This window comes from Phycodurus eques, chromosome 7, assembly GCF_024500275.1.
Source record: "Phycodurus eques isolate BA_2022a chromosome 7, UOR_Pequ_1.1, whole genome shotgun sequence".
NCBI lineage: Eukaryota > Metazoa > Chordata > Actinopteri > Syngnathiformes > Syngnathidae > Phycodurus > Phycodurus eques.
The window spans coordinates 31,311,403-31,337,553 of record NC_084531.1 but is presented as its reverse complement, the minus strand read 5'-3'; the positions used below and the strand labels follow the sequence as shown (position 1 = coordinate 31,337,553).

Here is a 26,151-nt window from a genome sequence, read left to right as displayed (position 1 = left end):
CGCTACTCGTCACTTGAAACCGCATCCACTCCTTGAAGTCTCGGCGCCCTTTGCACAAATGGTCATTGCACCGGACTATTGCGAGATTAGTCATTCGAACTGCTCGAAGTGCTAGAGGACTCTGCATCTTTTTGCACAATTGTCAAAACAAAAACAAAAATGTACCGGCATTACCAGATAACTAGCAAACCTTTATTGCTAAGTGACTGGTTTTTTTTTCTCAATGTCTTTATGTCTCAAAGTGTTCTCTGTCAATTGACTGTTGTCGTACTCGAGCGGCTCCAACGACTGGAGACAAATTCCTTGTGTGTTTTTTGGACATACTTGGCAAATAAAGATGATTCTGATTCTGAAGCAACCCCAAAAACACTTATTGCTGGTTTATCCCTGCTTATTAAAGAATTTTTGGGGGATGCAATTATAATTTTTAAAATGTTCCACGGATTTTCTCTCATCACGCTCCGGCCCGGTCCGTCGCCCCCTCGAACTGCATGGGTCCACTGTGTATCTGTCTGCCTTATACTGCCCCCATGTGGCTAAGGCGAGCACACCAGGACGACAAGCTTACAACTGATGCAGTGCGACAAAAACTTCTTTCATTATATCATTAGTTTGTTTTCATAGAGTCCAATAACAATATTATGAAGTGCTCTTTTTTTCTCATTAAAATACACATTACAACATTTATCTGGAGCGGATTAATAGAATTGCCATTCATTTAAATGGGAAAAAGATGACCTGCAGTACAAATAGGGCTGCAGCCAATGATTATTGTAATAATCAATGAATCTGTCGATTACTCTTCTGATTAATTGATGAATCGTATAAAAAAAAAAAAAAAAAAAATTCCACCCCAAAAACAGAACATTATTTCAAATTGACAGTGCAGAAGATGCACAAACAAATGGATGATGCTTTAATTCTTGGTTTGGTCTGTAACAGGCGTCAGAAAAAGTAAAAGCAAATGTGTGCAAATGTCTTATTTTGAAAACACACAAAAATAATTGGTCTGCTTTTGTGGAGGATGACAGAAATCCGAGAATATTTACTGGTGAGCCAGAAATTACAGAGAGTCAATGACACATACAATACAATTTTAATTTAAACAAGGACTCTAACCGATTAATTGATTATCAAAATACTCGATATATTTGATGGTCAATTAATTGTTGCAGCTCTATGTGTGTTTGGAGTTACAAGCGTGTTCACACAATGTCCACGCTGTGTGTGTGTGTGTGTGTGTGTGTGTGTGTGTTGACAGGGTTTGACTTGTCGGCTGAGTTTTTGCATCGGTTACCATGGACATTTTTCCGGCGAGGAGCAGTTCCGTCTCGCTGAGCAGCGCTTTCACGTCCTTCACCATCAACACCACGGCGCCGCAGCTCAGCGTCTGAACGCACATACACCAGAGAGGTCGTCTTTGTGTGGCTTTCCGTGACAAACGATGTGTTCGTGTAGTACGCGTATATGTACGACGCTACACGTGCTACTAGAGAAACAAAGTATGACGACGCGGTGGCTTTTACCTACCCCGATGCTGCCGGACTGGGCGTAGACCAGGTCCATGGACTTGGAGCTGGCGTTGACGGCGTGAGCGAGTTCCTGTTCCAGATTGCGGTGACTCTGAGCCAGCTGGCAGATACTGACGCACACATTTCATGTGAGTGAATTAACAAGACGTATAAAAAATGTGTGCAAGTGGACAAACAGAATTTGAAATGATGTATGGAATTAGAGGTGCAACAATTAATCGGTTAATCGACAAACAATTATGAAATGAATCTGCAACTATTTTGATAATTGATTTATCGTTTTCAGACCTTGTCTTACTTCAAATTGTCCAAATCGTCAGAATTTCAGCCTGTCAACAGCAAATCTTCTCCCATTTCTGTCGTCCTCCATGAAAGGAGACTGATTCTCTTTGTTTTTCAAAATAAGACATTTGCAAATATCTGCTTTTTCTTTGGAAAACAATCATCAATATCTTTGCCGATTTTCAGAAAAAACCTGAACTTTTTGGTGCATTTTCGCACTGTCAATCTGAAATAATTTTCTGTTTTTGGGATGGAAATATTTTTTTTTTTTTCTATCCGATTTATCGATTAACCAGCTAAATAATGAACAGATTATGCGATTATTTAAAAAAAAAAAAACAGTGAGTTGCAGCCCGAATGGGAATTGACAGACGGAGGTTGATGTGTGTGAACAGACATGCTGCGAGTGGACGGACGGACGGACGTTTACATGATGAAAAAAAAAAAAAAAAAAGAATAGAATCTTCCAGAAGGACGAAAGGTCAATGCGGGATGCGCGGTCGGTCACCTGCCGATGAGGACTCCTGCCGCCTGAGCGAAGTCCCGTACGAGCGACGCCTCTTCCTCGGAGAGCATCTCCGGACGGTTGCCGAGCGGCGCCGGAGCGATCGGATCCCGAGGAAATTCGCACTTTTGTTTGTCCTCCCACGACTTCAACGTGCTCTCGAAGGCCTGAGACGGAAAATAGGGTGACCTCCGGCCCCGGGGGAGGGGGACCAGGTCCGGCGCGGGACTCACGCGGTCCCTGGTGAGCGTCTGGCTGCGGTTCTTGTGGAGAATCTTGATGTAGCCCGGAGGCTGAATCCAGGCCTCGCCGTCCACCTGGACCGGAACGCCCTCGTCCCCCAGGATGGCGATCTTCACCGTGCGACACTGAGACACAATAGTCCTTCAGCCCCTGACATTTGGCTACTATTTTTGTGGCCAAGAAAAGACACTTTGCTCCAATGTCTACGGCTCACATAACAAAAAAATTGTACATTTACCGGTCCCTCAAATTAACTCTAAGCAAAGCCTCTCAGTGTCTAAACCGGTGGCAACAAAGGGGAGTGCACCCCAAAATGGAAATGTCCAAACTGGGCCCGATTGGCCCTTTTCCCTCCCTGGTGTGATGTGACGCGTTAGTGTGGCAAGGTGGTGTCAGGTGTGTTCAGCTCGCTGACATTGATCTTGCACTCAAACTGGTCCCCAGAAGTTCAATCGTGGAGCAGGTGGAAGAAAGCCTGAGGCGTATCTGCAATGTTTCTTTACCATTTCTGCATTCCGTTCACGTTCTGTGTTTTGGGAGACCAAAGTTGATACCAAAGTGGATAAATCTCAAAACGCTGTCCTCGTGTTTCCGCGCGCACAACACCATACGCCTCTTTCTTGAAACGACAACACGGTTGTGCCAGTTATCGCGTGAACGTGCATCAACAGTGCTAACAATTAACAACAACGACGGTGGCTTAGACGTGCTGCAGAACCTCCTGAGTATGATATGGCTTTTCCAGCTTTTCCATACAAGCACCTCCTTTATTCCTTGCTCTGCATTCACCAGCCATTCCTGTGAGTTTGGTTACATGGCGGGACTTCCTGCGGGAGCATAGCGACGCCACACAGGTCTGCCATGTACAGTGGGGCAATCAAGTACTTAGTCAGCCTACCAATTGTGCAAGTTCTCCCACTTAAAAAGATGAGAGCCCTGTCATTTTCATCATAGGTATTATTGTATTAATGGCACCCGTTTGAACTCGTTGTCAGTATAAAAGACACCCGTCCACAATCTCAAACAGTCACACTCCAAACTCCACTATGGCCAAGACCATAGAGCTGTCAAAGGACACCAGAAACAAAATTGTAGAGCGGCACCAGGCTGGCAAGACTGAATCTGCAGCTTGGTGTGAAGAAATCAACTGTGGGAGCAATTATTAGAAAATGGAAGACATACAAGACCACTGATAATCGTCCTCGATCTCACCCCGTGGGCTGAAAATGATAAGAACGGTGAGCAAAAATCCCAGAACCACACGGGGGGGACCTAGTGAATGACCTGCAGAGAGCTGGGACCAAAGTAACAAAGGCTACCATCAGTAACACACGACGCCGCCATGCAGGAGCTCAAATCCTGCAGTGCCAGATGTCCCCCCATTGCTTAAGCCAGTACATGTCCGGGCCCGTCTGAAGTTTGCTCGAGAGCATTTGGATGATCCAGAAGAGGATTGGGAGAATGTCATATGGCCAGATGAAACCAAACTCGAACTTTTTGGTCAAAACTCAACTTGTCGCGTTTGGAGGAGAAAGAATGCCGAGTGGCATCCGAAGAACACCATAGCTACTGTGAGGCACGGGGGTGGAAACATCATGCTTTGGGGCTGTTTTTCTGCAAAGGGACAAAGGACGACTCATCCGTGTAAAGGAAAGAATGAATGGGGCCATGTATCGTGAGATTTTGAATGAAAACCTCGTTCCACCAGCGAGGGCGTTGAAGATGAAACGTGGCTGGGTCTTTCAGCATGACAATGATCCCAACACAGCGCCCGGGCAACGAAGGAGTGGCTTCGTAAGAAGCATTTCAAGGTCCTGGAGTGGCCTAGCCAATCTCCAGATCTCAACCCCATAGAAAGTCTTTGGCGGGAGTTGAAAGTCTGTGTTGCCCAGCGACGGCCCTCAAACATCACAGCTCTCGAGGAGATCTGCATGGAGGAATGGGCCAAAAATACCAGCAACAGTGTGTGAAAACCTTGGGAAGACTTACACAAAACCTTTGACCTTTGTCATTGCCAACAAAGGGTATAGAACAAAGTATTGAGATGAACTTTTGTTATTGACCAAATACTTATTTTCCACCATAATTTGCTAATAAATCCTTTAAAAATCAGCTGTGCTTTTCTGGATTCATCCCCCTCCCATCATTTTGTCTTTCATAGGTTGAGGTATACCGAGATGATGAAAATGACAGGCCTCTCTCATCTTTTGATGTGGGAGAACTTACACAACTTCCGCCGCCCCCCCCAAAATGTATATTATAGCATTTCTTGACACAATTACGTGTTGCGCTCAGGTGGATTTCCCTGTGGACATGGCCTTCAGTCTCAGGTGGCTACTTTCAAGCAAGTCAAGTGGAGTGACTATTCCCTTCATTTTGAATTTGTTGCCCGCAACTCGTGAAAGGTGAGCCAAGGGACTGTTTACCACCATGTGACATCACCTTTCCTATTAACAACACTCAAGAAGCGTTTGGGAAGTGAGGATGCGAATTGTTGAAGCTTTAGAGGTGGAATTCTTTCCCATTCTTGCTTGATCTACAACTTGAGTTGCTCAACAGTCCGGGCGGGGTCTCCATTTTGGTATTTTGCGCTTCGTAATGCGCCTGCGCACATTTTCAACGGGAGACAGGTCTGGACTGGTGGCAGGCCAGTTTACAACTTCACACTGATAACAATCAGGATGGTCCTTTTCCTCTTTGACCCAGAGGACACCACATCCATGATTTCCATAACCAATTTGAAATGTGGACTAGGCAGACCACCGCACACGTTTCCATTTTGTGTCTGCAGTCCGTCTCAGATGAGCGCAGGTCCAGAGAAACCGTCCGGTGGCGTTTCTGGCTGTTGTTGATTTGTAGCTTTGGCTTTGCATGGTAGAGTTTTAACTTGCATTTGTAGATGTCGTGACCGACCTGTGTTAACTGACACAGGTTTTCTGAGGCCACGTACAGGCAATATCCTGGACACGATCATGCCGGTTTTTAATGCAGCCCCGCCTGAGGGTCAATGGTCACAGGCGTTCAATGTTGCCTTTCGGCCTCGCCGCTTACGTGCAGAGATTTCTCCAGATTCTCGGAATCTTTGGATGACATTATGGAGCGTAGATGATGAAATCCCTAAATTCCTTGCCATTGTACGTTGAGAAAATGTCGTTCTTAAAACTGTTGGGACTCTTTGCTCATGCGGTTGTTGACAAAGCGGCGAACCTTGCTTGTGAACATCTGAGCCTTTCGACGATGCTCCTTTTATAGCCAATTATGACCGTCACCTGTGGAATGTTCCAAACGGGAGTTTTTGGAGCATTCCGTAACTTTCCCCATCTTTCGTTGCCCCTGTCCCAGCTTTTTGGAACATGTCGCAGGCATCAAATTCAAAATGAGAGAAATGTTTGAACATGAGCGATCTCGTCTGTGTATTCAAATTGACTATAGGTTGAAAAGGATTTGCAAATCATTGTATTCTGTTTTTATTTACGTTTTAAACAACGTCACGACTTCATCGGAATTGGGGTTTGTATCTAGCATTGTTACTGTGGTGACAAATATTAGCATAAACGGGAGTAAACAATATCCATCAGATTGAAAAATGACGTTTTCGGTAGCTATTCGTTTCCCAATTTGTGTGCGAACGGGATGCATTAACTCCGTCGGTTGCCGCTTCGTGGAGTTCCGTCCGACTCGCATTAGTTTTTACAGGCAGATCCGCCACATCTAATACGGCTGACGCACTGGCGTAGCGTCTTTTAACGAGATGACCCATTCGAAGTCGTGTTTACGTATACGCGTCTATGCTCACACATTCGCAATGGCATTATTGACTTCTTTGTTTACTGTTAACCTTTCCGACTTCGTATCGCGTACGACTTTGTCTCGTCAATTCAGGGCACGAGCGACGTGAAGCTCACGTCTCGTTTGGCCAGCTATCGGTGCGTTAAATCGTCAAGTTAACGTTGCTTAGCCGGGGTCGTTGACCCCCAAAGGGTGGACTATGTGGTTAAAAGAATATATGGTAGAATGAGCTCATGCGAGAGGGGTCATTTTCACCTCGGAGACCATCCCCTCCTTGTTTTGATTGTCCGCGCTGTTCCGAGAACCGCAGCGCTTTCAGACTTGGCGAGCACGTAGAAATGGGCTCCGCGTTTAGTAACGGATCACATCGTCACCTCCGACCGTCTGCGTACGGGCCGTTTATTCATCGCAAACACACACGCACCTGTGCAATGCGGTGGTGTTGCAGGTTGATGACTCTGGACACAGCCATCTGCATGCTGCCAAACACGGCCACCACCTCCAGAATTTTGTCATCAAAAGACGGAGCGGTGAAGGTCTGTGAATAGACGCGCACGTCCAAAGTGAGAGAAGGACAGCTGGGAGACAGAGTTTCGGGTTCAGATTACAATACCGATAACAAACCCATTGGCCGATTCATTGGAAATATACAGAATGGCTAACCTAACTTCAGTTTTGGTCCCTTAACACTTACAACAATAAAGCTATGGATTACAGGGAGAACATTTGACTGTTTGTCCTTTAGGATTTATTGAACTTTACAACAGAGAGAGAGAGTTTTTTTTGTTTTGTTTTTTAAATGGATGTTTGTTTGGATGTCGTTGTAATGTGTTAATTAGACATTACGCCGATCCGATCGGTATCGGACGATAATGACCATTTAATGCTGATAGGCTTTCGTGTCGTCATTCGCCGATCCGATCGCCGCACGAGACATTTAACTCTGCGTTGCTGTTGCGTATGAATCCAAAAGCTAGTTTATATTTAGCCTTGTCACGTGTCATGTTGCGCAGTACTGTAACTATCAGACGGCCAAGAAAGTTTTTTTTTTTTTTTTTTTTTTTTTCCCCCCCAAAAACACGTCGTCGGTGTGGGACTATTTTGCAGGCGTCGCGGACGAACGACACGGACGTTATTTGCCGTCTGCGCACCAACTGAAGTACGTCGCGGGGAACGTCATCGAAACGCTTCAACACAACACATTCGATCGAGCACCCGAAGAACGTACCCGAGGAGGAGCGTGCCGCGTTCAAGCGACGCAGCGTGAAAAGCACAAAAAGCCAAACGGACGCAAACTCTGGACAACACGCGTCCACGTAGCCGGGACAGTGAGAAAGTTCGAGTTAGCATGTCATGCGCAGTATTTATGAAAGTCATTTCATTGCAGTAAGTTAGCAGCCATTATTTCTGTCATGTTGAGCTGACCGAAACTTATGTCAGTGGCCAATCCTTGAGCGCCCCCTAGAGGTCATTGGTGTTTTCCCGTTTGTCTAAAACGCGTTTTGAGGTGGGACGGCCTGGATCAGCACGCCCGAAGCGGTACAGAAAATGGATGGATGGATACAGTACACAAGTATATACAATAAATGAACAAGTCATGTAAATGGACACATTGCTCCATCTTGTGATCGGCTGATCGCGTTAATACACTATATTGCCGTCGACCGACGAGCAAAATGATACAAAAAGCAGCATTGAAAAGGATTGAAATGGGTTTTCCGTCTCATCTAAAAAAGAATGAAACATTTTGCATTCACAATTTGAATATTGCTATGTGCTAAGTCACAAAATTGGTCTCGTTACGCTACAGCAATAGCGTTTTGCTCACCCGCCTCGACTCGGATAGGAACTGAAGAGAGAGACATCCCGTTCTTCATCCGTCGGGTTTAATATGACATCGGACCCCCTCTGCAGTTAGAACAGTTGTGGGAAGGATTTCCACAAGGTTTAGGAGTGCGTTTTGAAGTTATGAGCATTTCTCCAGAAGTGCATTTGTGAGGTTACACACTGATGTTAGACGAGAAGGCCTGACTCTCCGTTTCTGCTCTGTTCTGTAGGGTTGAGGTCAGGACTCTGGCAGGCCAGTCCAAGTTCATCCGTGTCTTTATGAACCTCGATTTGTGCATTGATGCGCAGTCATGTTGGAACAGGAAGGGGGCATCTCCAGACTGTTCCCTCAAAGTTGGAAATGTCCACAATCTTCGCCCCTGAGCTCCAGCGATAGGAACTCCGAATGCTTCAGCATACCAAGAGATTTTGGACGCTCCGACAGTTTGGAGATTACCCCGCCCTGTTCCGACATGTCTGGCACCCGTGCACAAAGCAAGGTCCATAAAGACACTGATATGAACTGGACTGGCATGCACAAAGTCCTGCCCTCCACCCGAGAGAACACCTTTGGGTTGATTTGGAGTGGACAGTGAGCCAGGCCTTCTCGTCCAACATCAATGTCTAACCTCGCAAATACGCTCCTGGAAGAATAGGCACAAATTCCCATAAACTCACTCCTAAACCTTGTAGAAAGCCTTCCCACGAGAGTTGAAGCTGCAAACGTGTGGATTGAGAACGGGATCCATCCATCCATCCATCCTCACTAGGGTCACGGTTAGAATGGGATGTCACTTCAAATCGTACGTGAGTCAAGGCAGGTGAGCAAATACTTTTGGCGATAAATGGTGCCTGTAAAGGAAACCCAAAAATGGGCCAATCTTTGCTGATTTGAAACGGGCCTTCATCGACGAATCGGTCGGGCCCGAGTTCTTACGTCGTCTTCTTTGGTTCCTCCCCAGAAGTTTGTCCCGCCGGCGTAACTGGGAATGTTCAACACGGCGATGCCCTGCAGGCTGGGGAGGGGGATTGGCCGCCCGTCACACTGCGCACACACACACACGCGCGCGCGCACACGGGAAGTGAAGGTGTCGTGATTTGGCGTTCCCGGCTTGTCTCACCTCCAGCAGAACTCTCTGTTCCAGGTTCTTGTAGGTCCTGTGCAGCAACTCTTTGGTTCCCAGAACGCCGTACCACATCATGTTTTTGGTGCGACTCCTGCACGCACGCGTGCACAGTCAGAAACACGCACACGCGTGCGACTGCAGAGGTTGTGTTCGTTTGGTCTGACTGGACCTCACCTGCACTTCTCAGGATGTTCGTCTCTCTTGTTGTTGAAGTCCAGGGAAATTTTGGCGTCCAGACCGATGCCGAAGTAATTATTCATCACACACTTCTCACTGTAGCACTCCCTACACACACAGCACACACAGAAACAAACAGATCGGTGGTCAGTTAAAAACATACAGTGGTACCTTGAAATCCATCGAAATGAACGGAAATGCCATTTTTCCATTTTGGTCGTCATATGTGTGGTGCGCTCCGAGAATCTCAACACAGACGAAAAGATTCTGTCGCAGCGCTGATCCAGAAGTCTCGCGTGATCACATGTCATCTTAAAAAAAAAAAAACCGAAGAAGAAACGCTCCCGGATACATGCCGATTTTTCCCGAGGGTTGCCGGAGCCGAGAGCCCGTGAGCTGTTCTCCAAAAGCGACTCTCTTTGGAAAATACGACTTGCCGTCAGGGGAACCCACTTTTCGACAAAAAACGACATCGGGTGAGACGTGTTAGTTTTCATTTCCGTTCGTTTCTGCGTTTGTCAGTCTCGGACGCTTCTGGATTGGCCGTAGTCTGTTTCACGTCACCGTTCTCGGCGTTATGACTCGGGAGAAGTGGCGTTCCCCGCACGCGTGAAGCGTATCGGTCCGAAATATTGAAGACGCCGCGACCTCTTTTGGACCCTAAAATCGGGACGAATCCGCTCTTAACACACATCAGACGTAAGGGTCACCTCAGACGTTTGACGTGCGAGGGCGGGAAGGTCCGATTGCCTTCGCGTATACCGGGCCTAAGTACAGACGTCTCGGCTCGGCTCGGCTCCTCGGAGAGGATAAAGACTATATGACTGCGATGACCGTTACGGCCGGAGGAACTTAATGAGACTTTTTGAATTCAAGGTGTGTCATGTTGCAAACAGCAGGGGGCGTGATTGTACACAATTTCAGTACAGTTTTGAAATCGTCTTACATGTTTTCGGGGTCGCATGACGCGAACGACTCGGCGTTGAGCAGCAGTTGACTGATGACTGAACTGTGAGACAGAGAAGACGACACACCGGCCCGCAAACCTGCACACACGCACGGCTAAGAGGTCAAGAAAAAAAATCCGTACGCATCAGACTAGAGCAAAGCATCTCACCAGGATAGAGGATCTTGGTGTTGAGCATTGGCATATTGTCTCGACTTCCTGCGTGGACAGGAAGTGATACGGAGCTGCCTAGCGATAGGCCGCCTTTGCTCATCAGCCTCTCGCACGGTGTCTTACTGGCTGCAAGCACACACCACATGAAAAGAGGAAAAGAGGAAAATGATGATTCCGAATGCAGCATTCACTCATTCCCGACACAGGAATTTTCAGTGAACAGTTTAGAAACTCTCCAGGTCCACGATATAAAAATCTCCACCGAGGGATCGGGGAGTACTCGATGAATGGTTTCAGCCCTCGAGTTTACTATGCGCTCCGTGGGATACAAAGCGTTCCATCGTGATGAGTGAGCCCAGCCTGCCCAAAAGACGCTTCATTAGGCACACCTCACAAATCAATACATAGGGGGTTTAAAGCAAAGCACGTTTATTTCTAGCGCGCATTTCATACACAAAGTAACTCAATTTGCTGTACACGATTAAAAGCATTTAAAAACAAAGGGGGGGAAATAATACAATTAAAACAGCGTACCGTGCAAGAAATATCATTTAAAAGCGGAAATGCTCGAAAAAGCATGTGAAATTATTCTTATTTGTTGAACCCGGACTTCCAAACACGCACGCTTGGGGCTGACGTGACTCGCGTTGGCAACTTATTCCGTCGGCGTGCAGCATAAGAGCTCGCTAAATGCCGCTTCGCCGTGTTTGCTTCGGCCATTCGAGCCGAGTCTGCGGATCTCAGAGCCCAGCTGGGTTTAGAAATCGGAAGCGTTTCGTTCGCGTATTCAGGACCTAAACCGTTTCGTGATTTATCGACCAGTAGCTATCGTAGCAGAACTTTAAAATCTATTCTAAAGACTTTGGAATTGGAGTAATATGCTCTGACCTCTTTGTTCTGAAGGCTTCGCATGTTTTCTTTCTATGAAAGCTGTCAGCATTATGAGTGGAGGAAACGCGACGGTACCAAACAAACCTCTGCGAGCCGCGCGCTCTTTGGCGCCATCCGCCGCCATCTTGTCATCCTCGTCCTCTTCCTCCTCCGCCAGGCCGCCGTCCACCTTCGCCGCACCCAGAGAGAACAGGGACGCGGTCTGAGCGTTCTGGTCGTCCACGGCTGGGGGGAACAAACAAAACAAAAAAAGATGAAGGAGAAGAAAAAATATGGAGCGTTAGTCCTAATTTCCATTCGCCTGTCTTAGGCCGTCTGTGGCGTTTTGCAGTTGACGGACTGTTGTTGACGCGCTTGTGGCCATTTCTGAGTGTTTGCAAATGGCAAAATGTGCATTTATTGGCGCTCTTAATGACGAGCCTCGCGGCGGTGGTCTGTTTGCGTTCGGTTATTAACCGCCGAATGCAGCGATTCCCGTAACTCGGGTCGGCGGTTTGCGTACACGCTCGATGACTCGCTCGTTCTTCTTTTGTCGTTGCTGACCGCCGTGAAGAAATCCGTCCGTCGACAGCAGCGCCACCTTCTGGACATGGAACGCTGCGGAGAGGTCACACTCCCTTTCTCATGATCCTTTTCCTTTTCAAAGGATATTTTGGGTTGAACATTTTGGAGCTTCATTCTCCAATGTTTAATTGTCTTTGGTTTTCTATTTGAGTTTTGTCGTTAACTTCCACTGAGAGTGACGAAAAACAGCTTGAAGCAAGCACACTTTTCTTATTTGGAAAAGAGTGCCAAGGAATACTTAAAAAGGTTCCTTCATCAGATTTAGGGCTGCAGCTAGCCATTATCTTTCATTCATTAATCTGATCTAAAATTGTTTTGCATGAGTGTATGAAAAAATCGTTTCCCAATCACTGTTTATTGACCGATTATTGTTATTTGATATTGTTTAATGATGAAACAAAACCAAATAAACATGAATGATGTTGTATTCGGTGACCTTTTTGAACGCAACGGTGACTAATTCACGTGACGGAAGGGCTACTGGTTTCAGAAACATTTCGGAGACCGCTTCAGGTTGAAATATACGCCCATTACACGTCATTCATACAAATATTTTCCTCATAGATGAAACCGGCTATTATTTTTCCATCAATTCATTACGAGTGGATTACCGGCTCGGTCCGTAACATCCGTTGGAAAATCAGCGGAAAACGTCGATGATTGTTTTCCAAATTAATAGCAGACGTTTGCAAATGTTTTATTTGGAAAAGAAAAAAACCACACAGATCATCAGTCTGGTTTCAGAAAGGGAGAATATTTAGTGTTGACCGGCGGAAATTCCGACGATTTGAAGGTAACGATTCATTTGATAATCAATGAGTTGTGACGCCTCTAATAAGATTGTTAAGACTTTCAAAAACATCTGATATGCTTTCACCATAGCGCAGCTTTTCGCCTACGGCCCAAGAATGTGAAGTGTGTGCGGCGATTGCGTGGACCTTTCTCCGTGTGTTCGATGATCTGCCGTATGACCTTCTTCAGGCTGTTCGCGCGAAGCATCAGCTGCTCGCGAGGTTTAAAGGCGGCCGCCCCCACAGAGGGCGGCGAGCGCGGGGAGCGAGGAGCGGAGTCGAGGGCGGGGCCGGGGGACGTGCGGCGGAGGGGCAACGGGAAGGCCGGCGGGCCCCCTTCTTCCGGATCCTCGACGACGGAAGCGGGGGGGAGAGGAGAGGTCGCTAGACAGGACGCCTTGGACTCCTCAGTCAGAGTCCACAGGAGAAGGTCCAACTTTTCCTTCAGGAGACCACACTGCACACGCACACAGACGTCAACAGGAAGTCAAGTCAGTCCCGCAGGAAGCGGCTCATTGTTGTACCTTCTTGGCCATGACGTCCGACTCCTCCGAGCGCTCCGTGTTCTTCTCGTAGGCCTTCCCCACCCGGGCCACGAAGTCCTTGACCGTCTCGCACAGAACCCTGCGCCCACATGCGTGCGTGCACACATCAAGATCCGGCGCCTGCCGCCAGGAGAGCAAAACGGAAACAAACAGGAAGTTGGCGTACTTGGCGGAGGAAATGACCACAGAGTGCTGGTCCGACGTCAGAATCTTGGAGAGGTGAACGGCGACAGAATCTTCGTAAGTGAGGATCTGCTGCACCTGGATTCACGCACACACACACACACACACGTGCAAATTGTAGCAGTGATTTTTTATTGTATTTTATTTTTCCGTTCAGCCTTCGCAAGCGCTTCGATATCGGCCGCAAGTTTCAGAAAGTCATCGAAGTGGCCGTCAGCGCGGCTTCCGGTGGGCAAAATCCAAAAACCGCAGTTAACGTGTCCTCTCTCCCCACAGGCAGAATTGCGGCCCCCGACAGGCCGGTTCTGGCCCGCGACGGGGATTCGCGGAAACCGCTTTTGACGGTGTGAAAGTGCGACTAGCGTGCAGAGGGAGGACGTCGCGCGTCACCTCCGAGTCATCGGTGCAGTCCTCGGCCACGGTGGACGTGGAGTGTTGCCGTGGAAACTTGCTCTCATACACCATGATACTCCACCTGCAGCAACAACAGCACCCGCCTCACATCAGCAAAACTCGTCCCGGTCCGCGGTCCTAGCCGCGTTCCGTCGAGTCACCTGTCGAGCATCTTGGTGCTGGCCCGCTCCAGTTTCTCCAGTATTTGAGGTAGTTGGGCGTCGTCGTCGCAGGCGGACCCCCAGCCCAGAACCCGGGCCAGATCGTTGCCGGTTCCCAGAGGCAGAACCCCCAGCTGACACTAGGACGCGAGGAAGACACCGCGGTAAGGACGCCGGCGCTAACCGCACACTTGAGAAGTCGGGTCACCTGTTTGTGCAGCGTGAGCGCGTCGATCTCAGACAGAACCCAACCGACGCTGCCGTCGCCGCCGCACACCAGAATCCTGAAGGTGTCAAACTTCTGGAAGAGACGCAGCCTGACGAGAAAGACAAGGGCGTCGGGGTTAGCCGGATGCCGGCGCATCCGTGCCGCCCGAGCTGCGCGTCTCACCCCAAGTGAGGTCCTCCGTTCATCAGGTCAAAAACCTGCGCGGGATTCAGCAGCTGCTTGAAGCGCCGCAGGAACTTGACACCCTGGTTGTCGCCGCTCTTGGAGTTGACGAAGACCAGCAGAGGGCTGGTGCACGACGGAGGACACGACGCTTTCCAGAAGCCTGCGGCGACGACACCGGCGGGACACCGCGGCGAGCGGGGAAGTTCAATGGAGGCAAGTGAACGTAATCATAAAGAGCTAGCGGCTGAAACGTGGGAGGGGCCTAACCCTTTACGAACAGAGACGACTACCGCTTTGACACGAGCCGCAACTTGCCAAAATCTGCGTTTCCCGATCTTTATTGAGCTAAGGCAAAACGTTTACTTGAGAAAAAAAATCTCACGGCGCACCGAGGGCTACCGATAATCGTTACTTGAATCGTTTTTTCCATTAATTGAGGAATCGGACAAAAAAAAAAAACGTTTATTTTTTTTCCCTCGATTGAAAAACAGGACAGGATTTCAAATTGACGTTGCAGAAAACACACTAACGTTAATTATGAGTCAGTTCCTGGTTTGGTCCGTAACATCGGTCAGAAAATTGGCAAAAATGTTGATTGTTTACGGAAGTAAAAGCAGATGTTTGCAAATGTCTGAATTTCAACAAAGATAATCAGTCTGCTTTTGCGGAAGACAACAGAAATCACAGAATATGGCTGAAAATAGGAAAAAGTGGATCGACGCCTTCTGTGAATAACGAAAAGTCCTGAAAAATGGATGCCCGCTGTTGCGCTGAATTTGTGCTTTTTTTTTTTAACCCCCAAATTCACCCCCCCCCCCCCCCGTGAAGAAAAAATTGGAAACCTTTTGTTTTGCATCTCCGAATACTGCGGGTGCCGAAAGGCGAATGAGGGATCTGCTGTCGTTGTCGATGAATGGTTGCACCTCATGGCACACCGACCAACACAAAGCGGACCCCCACGAACAATTGACGCTCCCCTAAAAGTGACGAAAATCTCGAGGGGCACGCGTGACGAGCGCACTCACCGTCAGAGTCGATGCTGTTGAGCGCCGTGGGCGGGATGACGGACACTTTGCACTGGCCCAGCGGACACTTGACGGACAGGTGCTCCCGACAGCCCGAGTGCACCTGAAAGGACACGGCCGCCACGTTAAGCGGTTCGGCGGCACCGCGACCCCGGCGCCGTTCTCACCATGGCTTTACACCAGAGACATCGCCAGTCTTGCAGCCGTAAGACGCTGCCGCACGTTTTGTCGCACGCGCTGCACTTGGCCGACACGGGCAGGTTGCCCTCCAGCCATTGGTGAGGCATCCGCACCTGAGGAACCAATCACGGCTCGTTGGATGGCTCGTTGGCGTGCGTGCGTGCGTGCGTGCTTGCTAGCCCGAGGCTCACCCCGTCCTCGTCCTCGACGATGTCCTTCCCGATGGACGCCAGCGTGGTCCATTTGCAGTTGTTGGTGGCTCGGACCGCGCAACGCTTGTGAGCCTTGAATTTACACACTACACACGCACAGTCAACACACGGGCGGGCTGGGCAACAGAAATGTTTCGATTTCGACGTCCGCTTGCTTGGGTTAGTAGTCAGGATGACGAGAGGGGCGCTAGTTCTGGGGTCACCGACACGGTGCACGTGGGCTCCCCCGAGGGCCGCGGACTTGTTTTAAAAATAGCTCACCGGTGATGGGACATTGTGATTTCCTGCTGTAGAAGCAATGATTTGAAAATGTGAACAACTCAAAAATTGTCTTGCATATTGCTTATTTCTAACCTTGTTAAATTATTGAGGAATGAAGAGTTCAAACGTGAATTTTCTTGGAGTTGTTTGCTTCTGCGATGAAAGGACATCAAAGACCTCTTGGACGCACTTCGTACTGTGCGGATTCGACTTTTGTTTTGAGCACGTATGCCGGCAATTCTGGGGGTGTATTATATTTGGGTCGAGGGGAAATTTAGCTGACGGTGCGTGTTGTACTTTGAGAAATTACAGTATTCGGTTTCACCCTAACATTCTCCTCAGTTCACCAAAAATGTTATTTCAACTTTTCAAATCATTAACATGATGAGTGTGTTCACATAGATGAAGATTGATGTTACATTAAAAGGAGAACATTGCTTGTTGCACAAGTGTGTATCAAATGAGTTGGCAAAATAACTTGTTCATAAGGTTAAGTGCCTTTCCTTTATCATGTATTATTTGATTGTTCCCTAACTCTGTGGTGTCTCGCCTCGCTAAAAGCAGCAAGCCATTGTTTGCCTCGTCCAAGGATTATGGAAACGGACTGAATGTGACTGAAGAAACTATTCTCTCGAGTTGCGAGTGCGGGGGCTTGCAAAGAGGTCAGGACAGACAGCCAGCCAGCCCCCCCCCCCCCCCCGTCTTTTTGTCTATATCATGTCAATAGCGCTTTGTATTAAAAAACCAAGACAAGATGGTTTCCTTAATTATTCTACAAAAGAGGAATTTCCGCTTTGCCTTTATCAGAAGCCAAGAAGTCGCTCACTTTCAAAAAGGGTGCTGACCCCTGGTGACCAGAGAGGGACTTGCGTCCATGGGGCCCACCACCGAGGAACGGGTGTTACGACAGAGAGCCGACATGTTTGTCGGGTGTGTATTAGCGTCTTCGTTAGCATGTCGTCAGGCATCTTTATTACCACGTGTGTTAGCATGTTGTCTGGCGTGTTAGGGTTAGCGTGTGTTGCTCACCTTCACAGGAGAGTCCGTGTGAGGTGACCCCTGACAAAGCTTCCCTGCACACGTTGCAGTAAGTGGGCCGGGCGTGTGAGCACGCGTACCAGTTGTGCATCCCGCTGAAATGGTCCATGCTGTACTGGGTAGACTACAACGCACACACACACACACACACAGTGTCACAAATCCATTGATAATAATTGACGACGGATCTGAATTCGTTCATCCACCCCAGTTTGCTCATGTTTGTCGTCGACTTCGACAACATTTGAACAACAATCGTGAAGTATTTCAAGGAAGAATTTGAGTTTTTGGCACTTTGTGAGTTTGTCGAAAGCAGCGTAGTGACCTCATAGTTCTGTCGGTTTTGAACGCTCCGCAAAGCCGAGATCCACTCCTCCATCTCCTTACGGTTGTCTGCGCACAGGATCAGACGCCTGCACGGGGTGATCACCTACACACACACAAAAACAAGTCACTGTGTTTCTTATAGCGGGAGTAGCTCGTGTGTGTGCGCGCAATATTTGCAGACAAAGAGACATTGTGTCCACAAAGGCCGCTCTGTTCTCACACACACAGACTCAACGCAAGCACACAAGCACAAGTGTTAGCGTTGGCTCTTGACGGGTTTGCCGCTGACACACCGGATGTTTAAAAAGTTTAAAAGTAAGTTAAAATCTTGCCACGAAAGCGTTTCTGCGGGAGAAGTTTACGCTTACCCTAATTCAAAGTGTGTTCACATCAAGTCCAATACCGTCCAAAACACGGACGGGCTCCCAAAGGGTCCACGACGCGACCCGCCGCTCTCGGCGCGCTCACGTTCGCTCTGTCGGCAGGCGGGCAGCGCACGTCTCGCCCGAGTCCCGGTCCGCTACGCCCGCCCACATCTGTGCTATGACTCAATCTACTTCCTATCTGTCGCCATAACAACCGTCACATGCGGGAGGGGAGGAGGAGCTAACTGAAGCCATCTTGGCTTTTTTCTGCGTGTGTGTTTTCATGCATGACAAAAGTGAAACGTCCAGACTCCGGAGACTTTTGTATGTTTTGTATTCCTCAGATTTAACAACCGCCGCCATGCCGCTCTCTCTCTCTCTCCGCTATGGGCTACGCACAACGGCCCACGGATAGAACCGTCACGACACGGCCGCCACATCAATGCCCCGCATTCAACATGGCCGCCACGTAGGCACATCTTTTGGAATTGGACCTAGTCGTATTGAATATCCGTGACCCGGAAGTCCGCCCATCCCGTTCTCTGCGCCAGTAAACAACAGTGGCCAATTCTGGAACGAACACTTGGTCAACGACATTTTAAGGGACAAATGGAAACTATTTTTGGAGACATTCTTCAGTCCCTATGTTCCGTTTTATTTGATATCTGATAGATCGGGGTCTGCTTTATCAAGGTTCCACTCTAATCGCTAGAGAGGTCGGAAAATATCACAAACATATCGCTAAGTTGACACCGCCGCAGACACAAGTTGTAGTGGGCACCGGCGAAGGAAAGCGCCGCCAACTTTTTGGGTTTTGAAGACGGCGAGGGCCACTCGGAGACTTCGGACGGGCCGGATGCGGCCCGCGAGCCGGGGTTTGCCCAGGGCTCGGTTAGAAGGTGAAGACGACTCTTACTGGCCTCACCGTGAAGCTGTTGTTGACATTCTTGGTGCTGGATTCGGCCACGCTGGCGTCCGTCAAGTCCACTTCGTCGAAGATGATGGACTGGAGGACGAGAAACCGTGGCCAAAATGACAAAACCCAAACAAACGCGGCGGCCGGTTCGGAAGACGACGAAGGGGCTGGCGGGCGGGCGGCGGCGCGTTGACGGGTGCGCTCACCTTAGCGTTCTGCGCGTAGTAAAGCGTTCGTCCCCTCAGTTTGAAATATCTTCTCTTCCAGCGCTGGAAAGAACTGGTCTGCTTCATCAGGTCCCCTTCCTTCAACACCGTCTGACACAAACAACACAAGAAACGGTCAAGCGGCATCTATCGGGTCAACGTGGGGCGCGGGCACCGAGCCCTGCAGCCAATCGGGTGTCGAAAAAAGTGTCAACCGGAAGTGTAGCTGCGAGCGCTGTGACGTGCGCGCACACAGTGCCGTGAAAAAGTATTGGCCCCCTTCTCAAATTCTTATATTTTTGCATAGTTTCCCCACTTTAATGTTCAAGCTCATCAAACAAATGCAAATATCAGACAAATATAACCCAAGTGAACAAGTGTTGTTTTAAATGATTTCATTTATTAAGGGGGGAAAAAAAACTATTCAAAGTTACCTAGCCCTGTGCGGAAAAAGTAAAATCATGAATGAATTGTGGCTCATCACAATTTCTGGTTCATTTTCACTGATCACACCCAAGCCTGATTCCCTCTTGATCTGTTTCATCAAGAAATCACTTTCAACACAACCTGTCTGACAGAAATCAAGCCAGACAAAAAATGACACGATCCAAAGAAATTCCAGATAAGTCGACAAATAGTCTGGAAAGGGTTCCGAAAGCCATTTGGAAAGCTTTCGGATTCCAGCGATCCATATCCTTACGTGGAGAAAACACGGAACGGGGATGAACCTTCCCAGGAGTGGCCGGCTTACAAAGATGACTCCAATAGAACAGCAATGACTCATCCAGGAGGCCTCCAAGGAAATCAGGACAACTTCTAAAGAACAGCAGGCCTCCCTTGCCTCACTTAATGGCAAAGTTTGTGACACAACAATAAGGAAGAGACTGGGCAAAAATGGCTTCCATGGCAGAGTTCCAGGGCCAGAACCACTGCTGACCAAAAAGAACAAAGGCTCGTCTTACTTGTGCAAAAAAAAAAAACATCTGACTGATTCCAAAGCCTTTTTGGAGAATATTCTATGGACTGACGAGATGAAGGTTGAGCTTTTTGGAAGGTGTGTGTCTCGTTACATCTGGCGTAAATGTAGCAGAGCATTTCAGAAAAAGAACACCATAGCAACAGACAAACATGGTGGCGGTAGTGTGATGGTCTTGGGCTCCTTCACTCCTTCAGGACCTGGACAACTTGCTGTGATTGATGGAACCATGAATTCTGCTTTTTAACAGAAAATCCTGAAGGAGAATGTTCGGCCATCAGTTTGTGACCTCAAGCTGAAGCGCACTTGGGTTCTGCAGCAGGATCACGACCCAAAACACACCAGCAAGTCAACTTCTGAATGGCTGATTAAAACAAATGGTTTTGCTGCGGCCTAGTCGAAGTCCACACTTGAACCCGATTGAAATGCAGTGGCATGACCTTAAAAAGGCCGCTCATGCTCGAAAACCCTCCATATTTTGCAAAGTATGTCCAAAAAACACACAAGGAATTTGTCTCAGGTAGTTGGAGCCGCTCTAGTACGACAACACAGTCAATTGACAGAATACTTTTGAGACATAAAGACATTGAGAAAAACAGTCACTGAGCAATAAAGGGTTGCTAGTAATCTGGTAATGCCGGGACAAATTTTATTGAAATTTTTTTTTTTAAATTGTGCAGAATGATGCAGAGTCCTCTAGCACTTAGAGCAGTTCGAATGCCTAATATTCCAATAGTCCGGGCCAATGAGCATTGTGCAAAGGGCGCCGAGACTTCAAGGAGTGGATGCGGTTTCAAGTGACGAGTAGCGCGATCATCTGGGACAATGTCGATTGTGCAAATGTTGCAGATACTCCTCAGTCAGTGTGCAATTGGTGCAGATGCGACTCTGGCACGAGTGGCCAGTAGATGCAAATAGTGCAGCATGGCGAGACAACTGCCGTGAGTGCACGAGTCATGTATGATTGGCCCCACAGAAATGGGACAACGAACTCAAGACAAAAGAAATTGCCAGCATGTTGTAATGGAATTGTAGGTTAGCTGTTTCAGAAGTCGACGGCAAGAGGGAAGAAGCTGTTGGAATGTGTGCTAGTTCTAGTTTGCATTGATCGGTAGCGCCTACCTGAGGGAAGGAGCCGGAAGAGCCGGTGACCGGGATGCGGAGGGTCCGAGAGGATTTGGCACGCTCTTGTCTTAGTTCTGGCAGCGTGCAAGTCCTCAAGGGCGGGTAGGGGGGTACCGACAATCCTTTCAGCAGTTTTGATTGTCCGCCGCAGTCGGAGTTTGTCCTTTTTTGTAGCGGCACTAAACCAGACTGTGATGGAAGAACACAGGACCGATTCGATGACCGCTGTGTAGAACCGCCTCAGCAGCTCCTGTGGCAGGCCGTGCTTTCTCAGAAGCTGCAGGAAGTACATCCTCTGCTGGGCCTTTTTGAGGACGGAGTTGATGTTGATCGCCCACTTCAAGTCCTGAGAGACTGTCTCTCTACACAGTCGTTTGTGTAGAGAGAGAAGAGCAGCGGAGAGAGGACACCACCTTGGGGCGCCCCGGTGCTGATGGTGCGTGTAGATGAGGTGGTGTCCCCCGGCCTCACCTGCTGTGTCCTGCCCGTCAGAAAGCTGGAAATCCACTGGCAGATGGCAGGCGAGACGCTGAGCTGGAGAAGCTTGAAGGAAAGGAGTTCAGGGATGATGGTGTTGAACGCAGAGCTGAAGTCCACGAACAGGATCCTCGCGTAGGTCCCTGCACTGTCGAGGTGTTCTAGGATGAAGTGCAGTGCCATATTGATTGCATCATCCGCAGACCTGCTTGCTCGGTAGGCAAACTGCAGGGGGTCCAGCAGGGGACCCGTGATGCTCTTGAGGTGGTCCAGCATGAGGCGTTCAAAGGACTTCATGACCACAGATGTCAACGCGACAGCCCTGTAGTCATTCAGACCAGAGATTGTAGGTTTCTTGAGGACTGGGATGATGGTGGAGGGTTTGAAACAGGATGGTACTTCGCACAGTTCAAGAGATCTATTTAAGATCTGTGTGAAGACTGGAGCGAGTTGGTCCGCGCAGACTTTGAGGCAGGATGGGGACACATGGGTGTAGGGTGTGAAAGTGTCTTTTTCAAATCTGCAGTAGAAGGTATTTAAGTCGTTGGCTTGTGTGCTATTGTTCTCAGCTTGGGGGGATCGTCGCTTGTAATTGGTCAGTGATTGTCATGCATGCCAGACTGATCAGTGTCGTTAGCGCGAAACTGTTTTTCCAACTTTGGTGCATAGTTTCTCTTTGCAATGTTAATTTCTTTAGTCAGCTGGTTTCTAGCGCGATTATACAGAGCCCTGTCCCCGTTTTGATATCCGTCCTCCTTAGCTTGGCAAAGTTGCTTAAGTTTGGCAGTGAACCACGGCTTGTTGTTGTTGAATGTGCGAAATGACTTTGTTGGTACACACGCACATCTCCACAGAAACTGATATAGGATGTGACGGAGTCCGTATATTCATCCAGGCTTCTTCTTTTCCTTTGGGCTTGTCCCTTTAGGGGTCGCCACAGCGCGTCATCCTTTTCCATGCAAGTCTATCTCCTGCATCCTCCTCTCGAGAACCAACTGCCATCATGTCTTCCCTCACGACATCCATCAGGCTCTCTTGCCTAGCAGCTCCATCCTCGTCATCCTTCTACCAATAGACTCCCTATTTGTCCTCTGGACGTGTCCAAACCATCCAAGTCTGCTCTCTCTCGAACTTTGTCTCCAAAACGTGGAACCTCAGCTGTCCCTCTGATGAGCTCATTTCTAATTTTATCCAACCCGGTCACTCCGAGAGCGAACTTCAACATCTTCATTTCCGCCACCTCCGGCTCTGCTTCCTGTCGTCTCTTCAGTGCCACCGTCTCTAATCCGTCCATCGTGGCCGGCCTCACCACTGTCTTCTAAACTTTGCCCTTCATCCTCGCAGAGACTCTTCTGTCACATAACACACCTGACGCCTTCCTCCACCCGTTCCAACCCGCTCGGACCCGTTTCTTCACTTCCTGACCACACTCCCCATTGCTCTGGACGGTTGACCCGAAGTATTTCGAGTCCTCCACCCTCGATATCTCTTTTCCTGTAGCCTCACTCTTCCCCCACCACCCCTCTCATTCATGCACATATATTCTGTTTTACCTCGGCTAATCTTCATTCCTCTGCTTTCCAGTGCATGCCTCCATCTTTCTCCATGTTCTCCCTGCTTTCAGTGCAGATCACAATGTCATCTGCAAACATAAAGGTCCACGGGGATTCCAGTCTAACCTCATTTGTCAGCCTATCCATCACCACTGCAAACAGGAAGGGGCTCAGGGCCGATCCCTGATGCAGTCCCACCTCCACCTTAAATTCCTCTGTCACACCTACAGCACACCTCACCGCTGTTCTGCTGCCCTCGTACATGGCCTGTATTATTCTCACATACTTCTCTGCCACTCCAGACTTCCGCATGCAGTACCACAGTTCCTCTCTGGGTACTCTGTCATAGGCTTTCTCTAGATCTACAAAGACACAATGTAGCTCCTTCTGACCTTCTCTGTACTTTTCCATCAACATCCTCAAGGCAAATAATGCATCTGTGGTCCTCTTTCCAGGCATGAAACCATACTGTTGCTCGCAAATACTCACTTCTGTCCTGAGTCTAGCCTCCACGACTCTTTCCCATAACTTCATTGTGTGGCTCATCAACTTCATTCCTCGATATTTCTCACAGCTCTCCACATCATCCTTGTTCTTAAAAATGGGCACCAGCGCACTTTTCCTCCATTCCTCAGGCATCTTCTCACCCGCTAGAATTCTATTGAACAAGCTGGTCAAAAACTCCACAGCCACCTCTCCTAGATGCTTCAGACCTCCACAGGAATGTCATCAGGACCAACTGCCTTTCCATTTTTCGTCCTCTTTAATGTCTTTCTAACTCACTTCCTGGTCCACCACACTTGCCTCTTCTACTCTCCCTTCTCTCTCATTTTCCTCATTCATCAACTCCTCAAAGTATTCTTTCCATCTCGCTAGCACACTGCTGGCACCAGTCAACACATTTCCATCTCTCTCCTTAATCACCCTAACCTGCTGCACATCCTTCCCATCTCTATCCCTCTGTCTGGCCAGCCTGTATAGATCCTTTTCTCCTTCTTTCGTGTCCAACCTGGCATACATGTCCTCATATGCCTCGTTTGGCCTTTGCCCCACGTCGCATCTCAATGTATTCCTTTCTCCTCTCCTCGGTCCTCTCGGTCTCCCACTTCTTCTGAGCGAACCTTTTTCCTTGTATGATTTCCTGTACTGTGAGGTTCCACCACCAAGTCTCCTTCTGTCCTTTCCTGCCAGAAGATACACCAAGTACTCTCCTGCCTACCTCTCTGATCACCTCGGCTGCAGCGGTCCAGTCTTCTGGAAGCTCCTCCGTCCACCGAGAGCCTGTCTCACCTCTTCCCGAAAAGCCGCACAACACTCGTCCTGTCTCAGATTCCACCACATGGTTCTCTTCTCTGCCTTTGTCTTCCTAATCTTCCTCCCCACCACCAGAGTCATTTTACACACCACCATCCTATGCTGTCTAGCCACTCTCTCCCCTACCACTACCTTACAGTCGGTAACCTCCTTCAGATGACATCGTCTGCGCAAGATGTAATCCACCTGCGTGCTTCTACCTCCGCTCTTGTAGGTCACCCTATGTTCCTGCTTCTTCTGGAAAAAAGTGTTCACTCCAGCCATTTGCATCCTTGTTGCAAAGTCTATCACCATCTGTCCCTCCAAGTTCCTTTCCTGGATGCCGTACTTAGGCATCACTTCTTCATCACCCCCGTTTCCTTCCCCAACATGTCCATTACAATCTGCACCAATCACGATTCTCTCTCTGTCTGCGATGCTCAGAACTACTTCATCGAGCTCCTTCCAGAATTTCTCTTTCACCTCTCGGTCCCATCCTACCTGTGGGGCATAGCCACGAATCACATTGCACACAACACCCTCAATTTCAAGTTTCAGCCTCATCACTCGATCCGAAACTCTTTTCACCTCCAAGACATTCTTTTCGAACTCTTACTTTAAAATAACCCTGACTCCATTTAAACAAGAATCATCTTTTATTGTCATGAACATGCATGCATGCACACAAAATGTGTTCTCTGCATTGAACCCATCACAGTGAACACGTTAGTTGAACACACTGGAGCCGGGGGCAGCTGATGCGCCCGGGGAGCATTTCGGGGTATCACTGTCTCGCTCAAGGACCCCACAGCGGTGAGTCCGGGGGATGTTGGTGGATGGTCCGGTCGGGGTTGTGAACCTAGGTCCCCCACGGTGGCAGGCGATGATCTTAACCATTGGTGCTGCTTGTATTTAGGGAGTTCGCGTTTGAGTTTAGCTTTGTTAAAGTCCCCGATAATAATGAGGGGTGCGTCCGGGTGTTTTTTTTTTCAATTTTGTATACTTGTTCAGCGACTGTTATTGCGCATTCGTGTTCGCTTGAGGCGGAATGTAAACACCGGCGAGTATGAATGATGCGAACTCATGAGGCGAGTAGAACGGCTTACAGTTCAAAAACAGCGACTCCAAATGCGGGCTGCGGTGTGTGCCGAGCGCCGTGACGTCCGTACACCATTTTTCACTGATATAGAAGCATATCCCGCCACCTTTTGGTTTCCCCGATGATTCTATGTCACGGTCTGCCCGGTGAAGATGGAAGCCGGGAAGCAAGACGGCGCCATCGGGTACGGCGTCGCAAAGCCTGGTCTCCGTGAAGCACGTGGCGGCGGAACGTCCGAAGTCTTTACCGGTCTTTATCAGAAGATGATGCTCGTCCATTTTGTTGGGTAGGGAGCGTAGATTCGCGAGGCGGATCGACGGAAACGCCAACCTGTGTCCTCTCTTGCGGAGCTTCACTTGGATGCCGGCTCGCTTCCCTCTGTGGCGCCTCCATGCGCCAAAGACCGCAGTCACTGCTCCGGTGAGTAACTGGCGCGGGGGGGGGGGGGGCATGGGCAACTGAGCGGATTTGGCTGAATTGGTTGGTGAAAGAAAGTCCGGGGTAGACTCCTTGGTGTTTATTTAGCAGGGAGACCTGCTTGTGTAAGTGAGTTGTGTAATGTCTCCAACGATGA

The 26,151-nt window shown here is 48.8% G+C and overlaps 2 protein-coding genes across 9 annotated transcripts in view; one reads left to right on the top strand and one right to left on the bottom strand.

The window, feature by feature from the left end:
- rffl (ring finger and FYVE-like domain containing E3 ubiquitin protein ligase) overlaps nucleotides 1-13,273 on the top strand; it is a 31,961-nt gene extending 18,688 nt beyond the window's left edge. The window contains exon 7 of one of the 2 annotated variants that reach the window (XM_061681246.1): nucleotides 12,945-13,273. The gene's annotated coding sequence lies outside the window, so the exon portion shown is untranslated. Of the gene's footprint in view, nucleotides 1-1,261; nucleotides 1,956-12,944 lie in introns of those variants that run through there. The other variant, XM_061681245.1, reaches the window with a different exon arrangement.
- Nucleotides 1-26,151, bottom strand: part of LOC133404843 (diacylglycerol kinase delta-like) — a 32,354-nt gene that overhangs the window by 4,716 nt on the left and 1,487 nt on the right. Inside the window, exons 2-26 of one of the 7 annotated variants that reach the window (XM_061681240.1) lie at nucleotides 19,055-19,165; nucleotides 18,858-18,938; nucleotides 17,566-17,670; nucleotides 17,232-17,364; nucleotides 15,921-16,027; nucleotides 15,717-15,842; nucleotides 15,550-15,652; nucleotides 14,522-14,684; nucleotides 14,339-14,447; nucleotides 14,131-14,270; nucleotides 13,967-14,051; nucleotides 13,560-13,654; nucleotides 13,373-13,472; nucleotides 12,996-13,305; nucleotides 11,578-11,718; nucleotides 10,600-10,728; nucleotides 10,429-10,528; nucleotides 9,480-9,590; nucleotides 9,300-9,396; nucleotides 9,116-9,223; nucleotides 6,776-6,889; nucleotides 2,553-2,687; nucleotides 2,323-2,486; nucleotides 1,527-1,642; nucleotides 1,298-1,390 (exon numbers count right to left, since the gene is read on the bottom strand). In XM_061681240.1, coding sequence (XP_061537224.1) covers nucleotides 1,298-1,390; nucleotides 1,527-1,642; nucleotides 2,323-2,486; nucleotides 2,553-2,687; nucleotides 6,776-6,889; nucleotides 9,116-9,223; nucleotides 9,300-9,396; nucleotides 9,480-9,590; nucleotides 10,429-10,528; nucleotides 10,600-10,728; nucleotides 11,578-11,718; nucleotides 12,996-13,305; nucleotides 13,373-13,472; nucleotides 13,560-13,654; nucleotides 13,967-14,051; nucleotides 14,131-14,270; nucleotides 14,339-14,447; nucleotides 14,522-14,684; nucleotides 15,550-15,652; nucleotides 15,717-15,842; nucleotides 15,921-16,027; nucleotides 17,232-17,364; nucleotides 17,566-17,670; nucleotides 18,858-18,938; nucleotides 19,055-19,165 — 3,076 coding nt within the window. Of the gene's footprint in view, nucleotides 1-1,297; nucleotides 1,391-1,526; nucleotides 1,643-2,322; nucleotides 2,487-2,552; nucleotides 2,688-6,775; nucleotides 6,890-9,115; nucleotides 9,224-9,299; nucleotides 9,397-9,479; nucleotides 9,591-10,428; nucleotides 10,529-10,599; nucleotides 10,729-11,577; nucleotides 11,719-12,995; nucleotides 13,306-13,372; nucleotides 13,473-13,559; nucleotides 13,655-13,966; nucleotides 14,052-14,130; nucleotides 14,271-14,338; nucleotides 14,448-14,521; nucleotides 14,685-15,549; nucleotides 15,653-15,716; nucleotides 15,843-15,920; nucleotides 16,028-17,231; nucleotides 17,365-17,565; nucleotides 17,671-17,935; nucleotides 18,083-18,857; nucleotides 18,955-19,054; nucleotides 19,166-26,151 lie in introns of those variants that run through there. The other 6 variants (XM_061681242.1, XM_061681236.1, XM_061681237.1 and 3 more) reach the window with 6 other exon arrangements.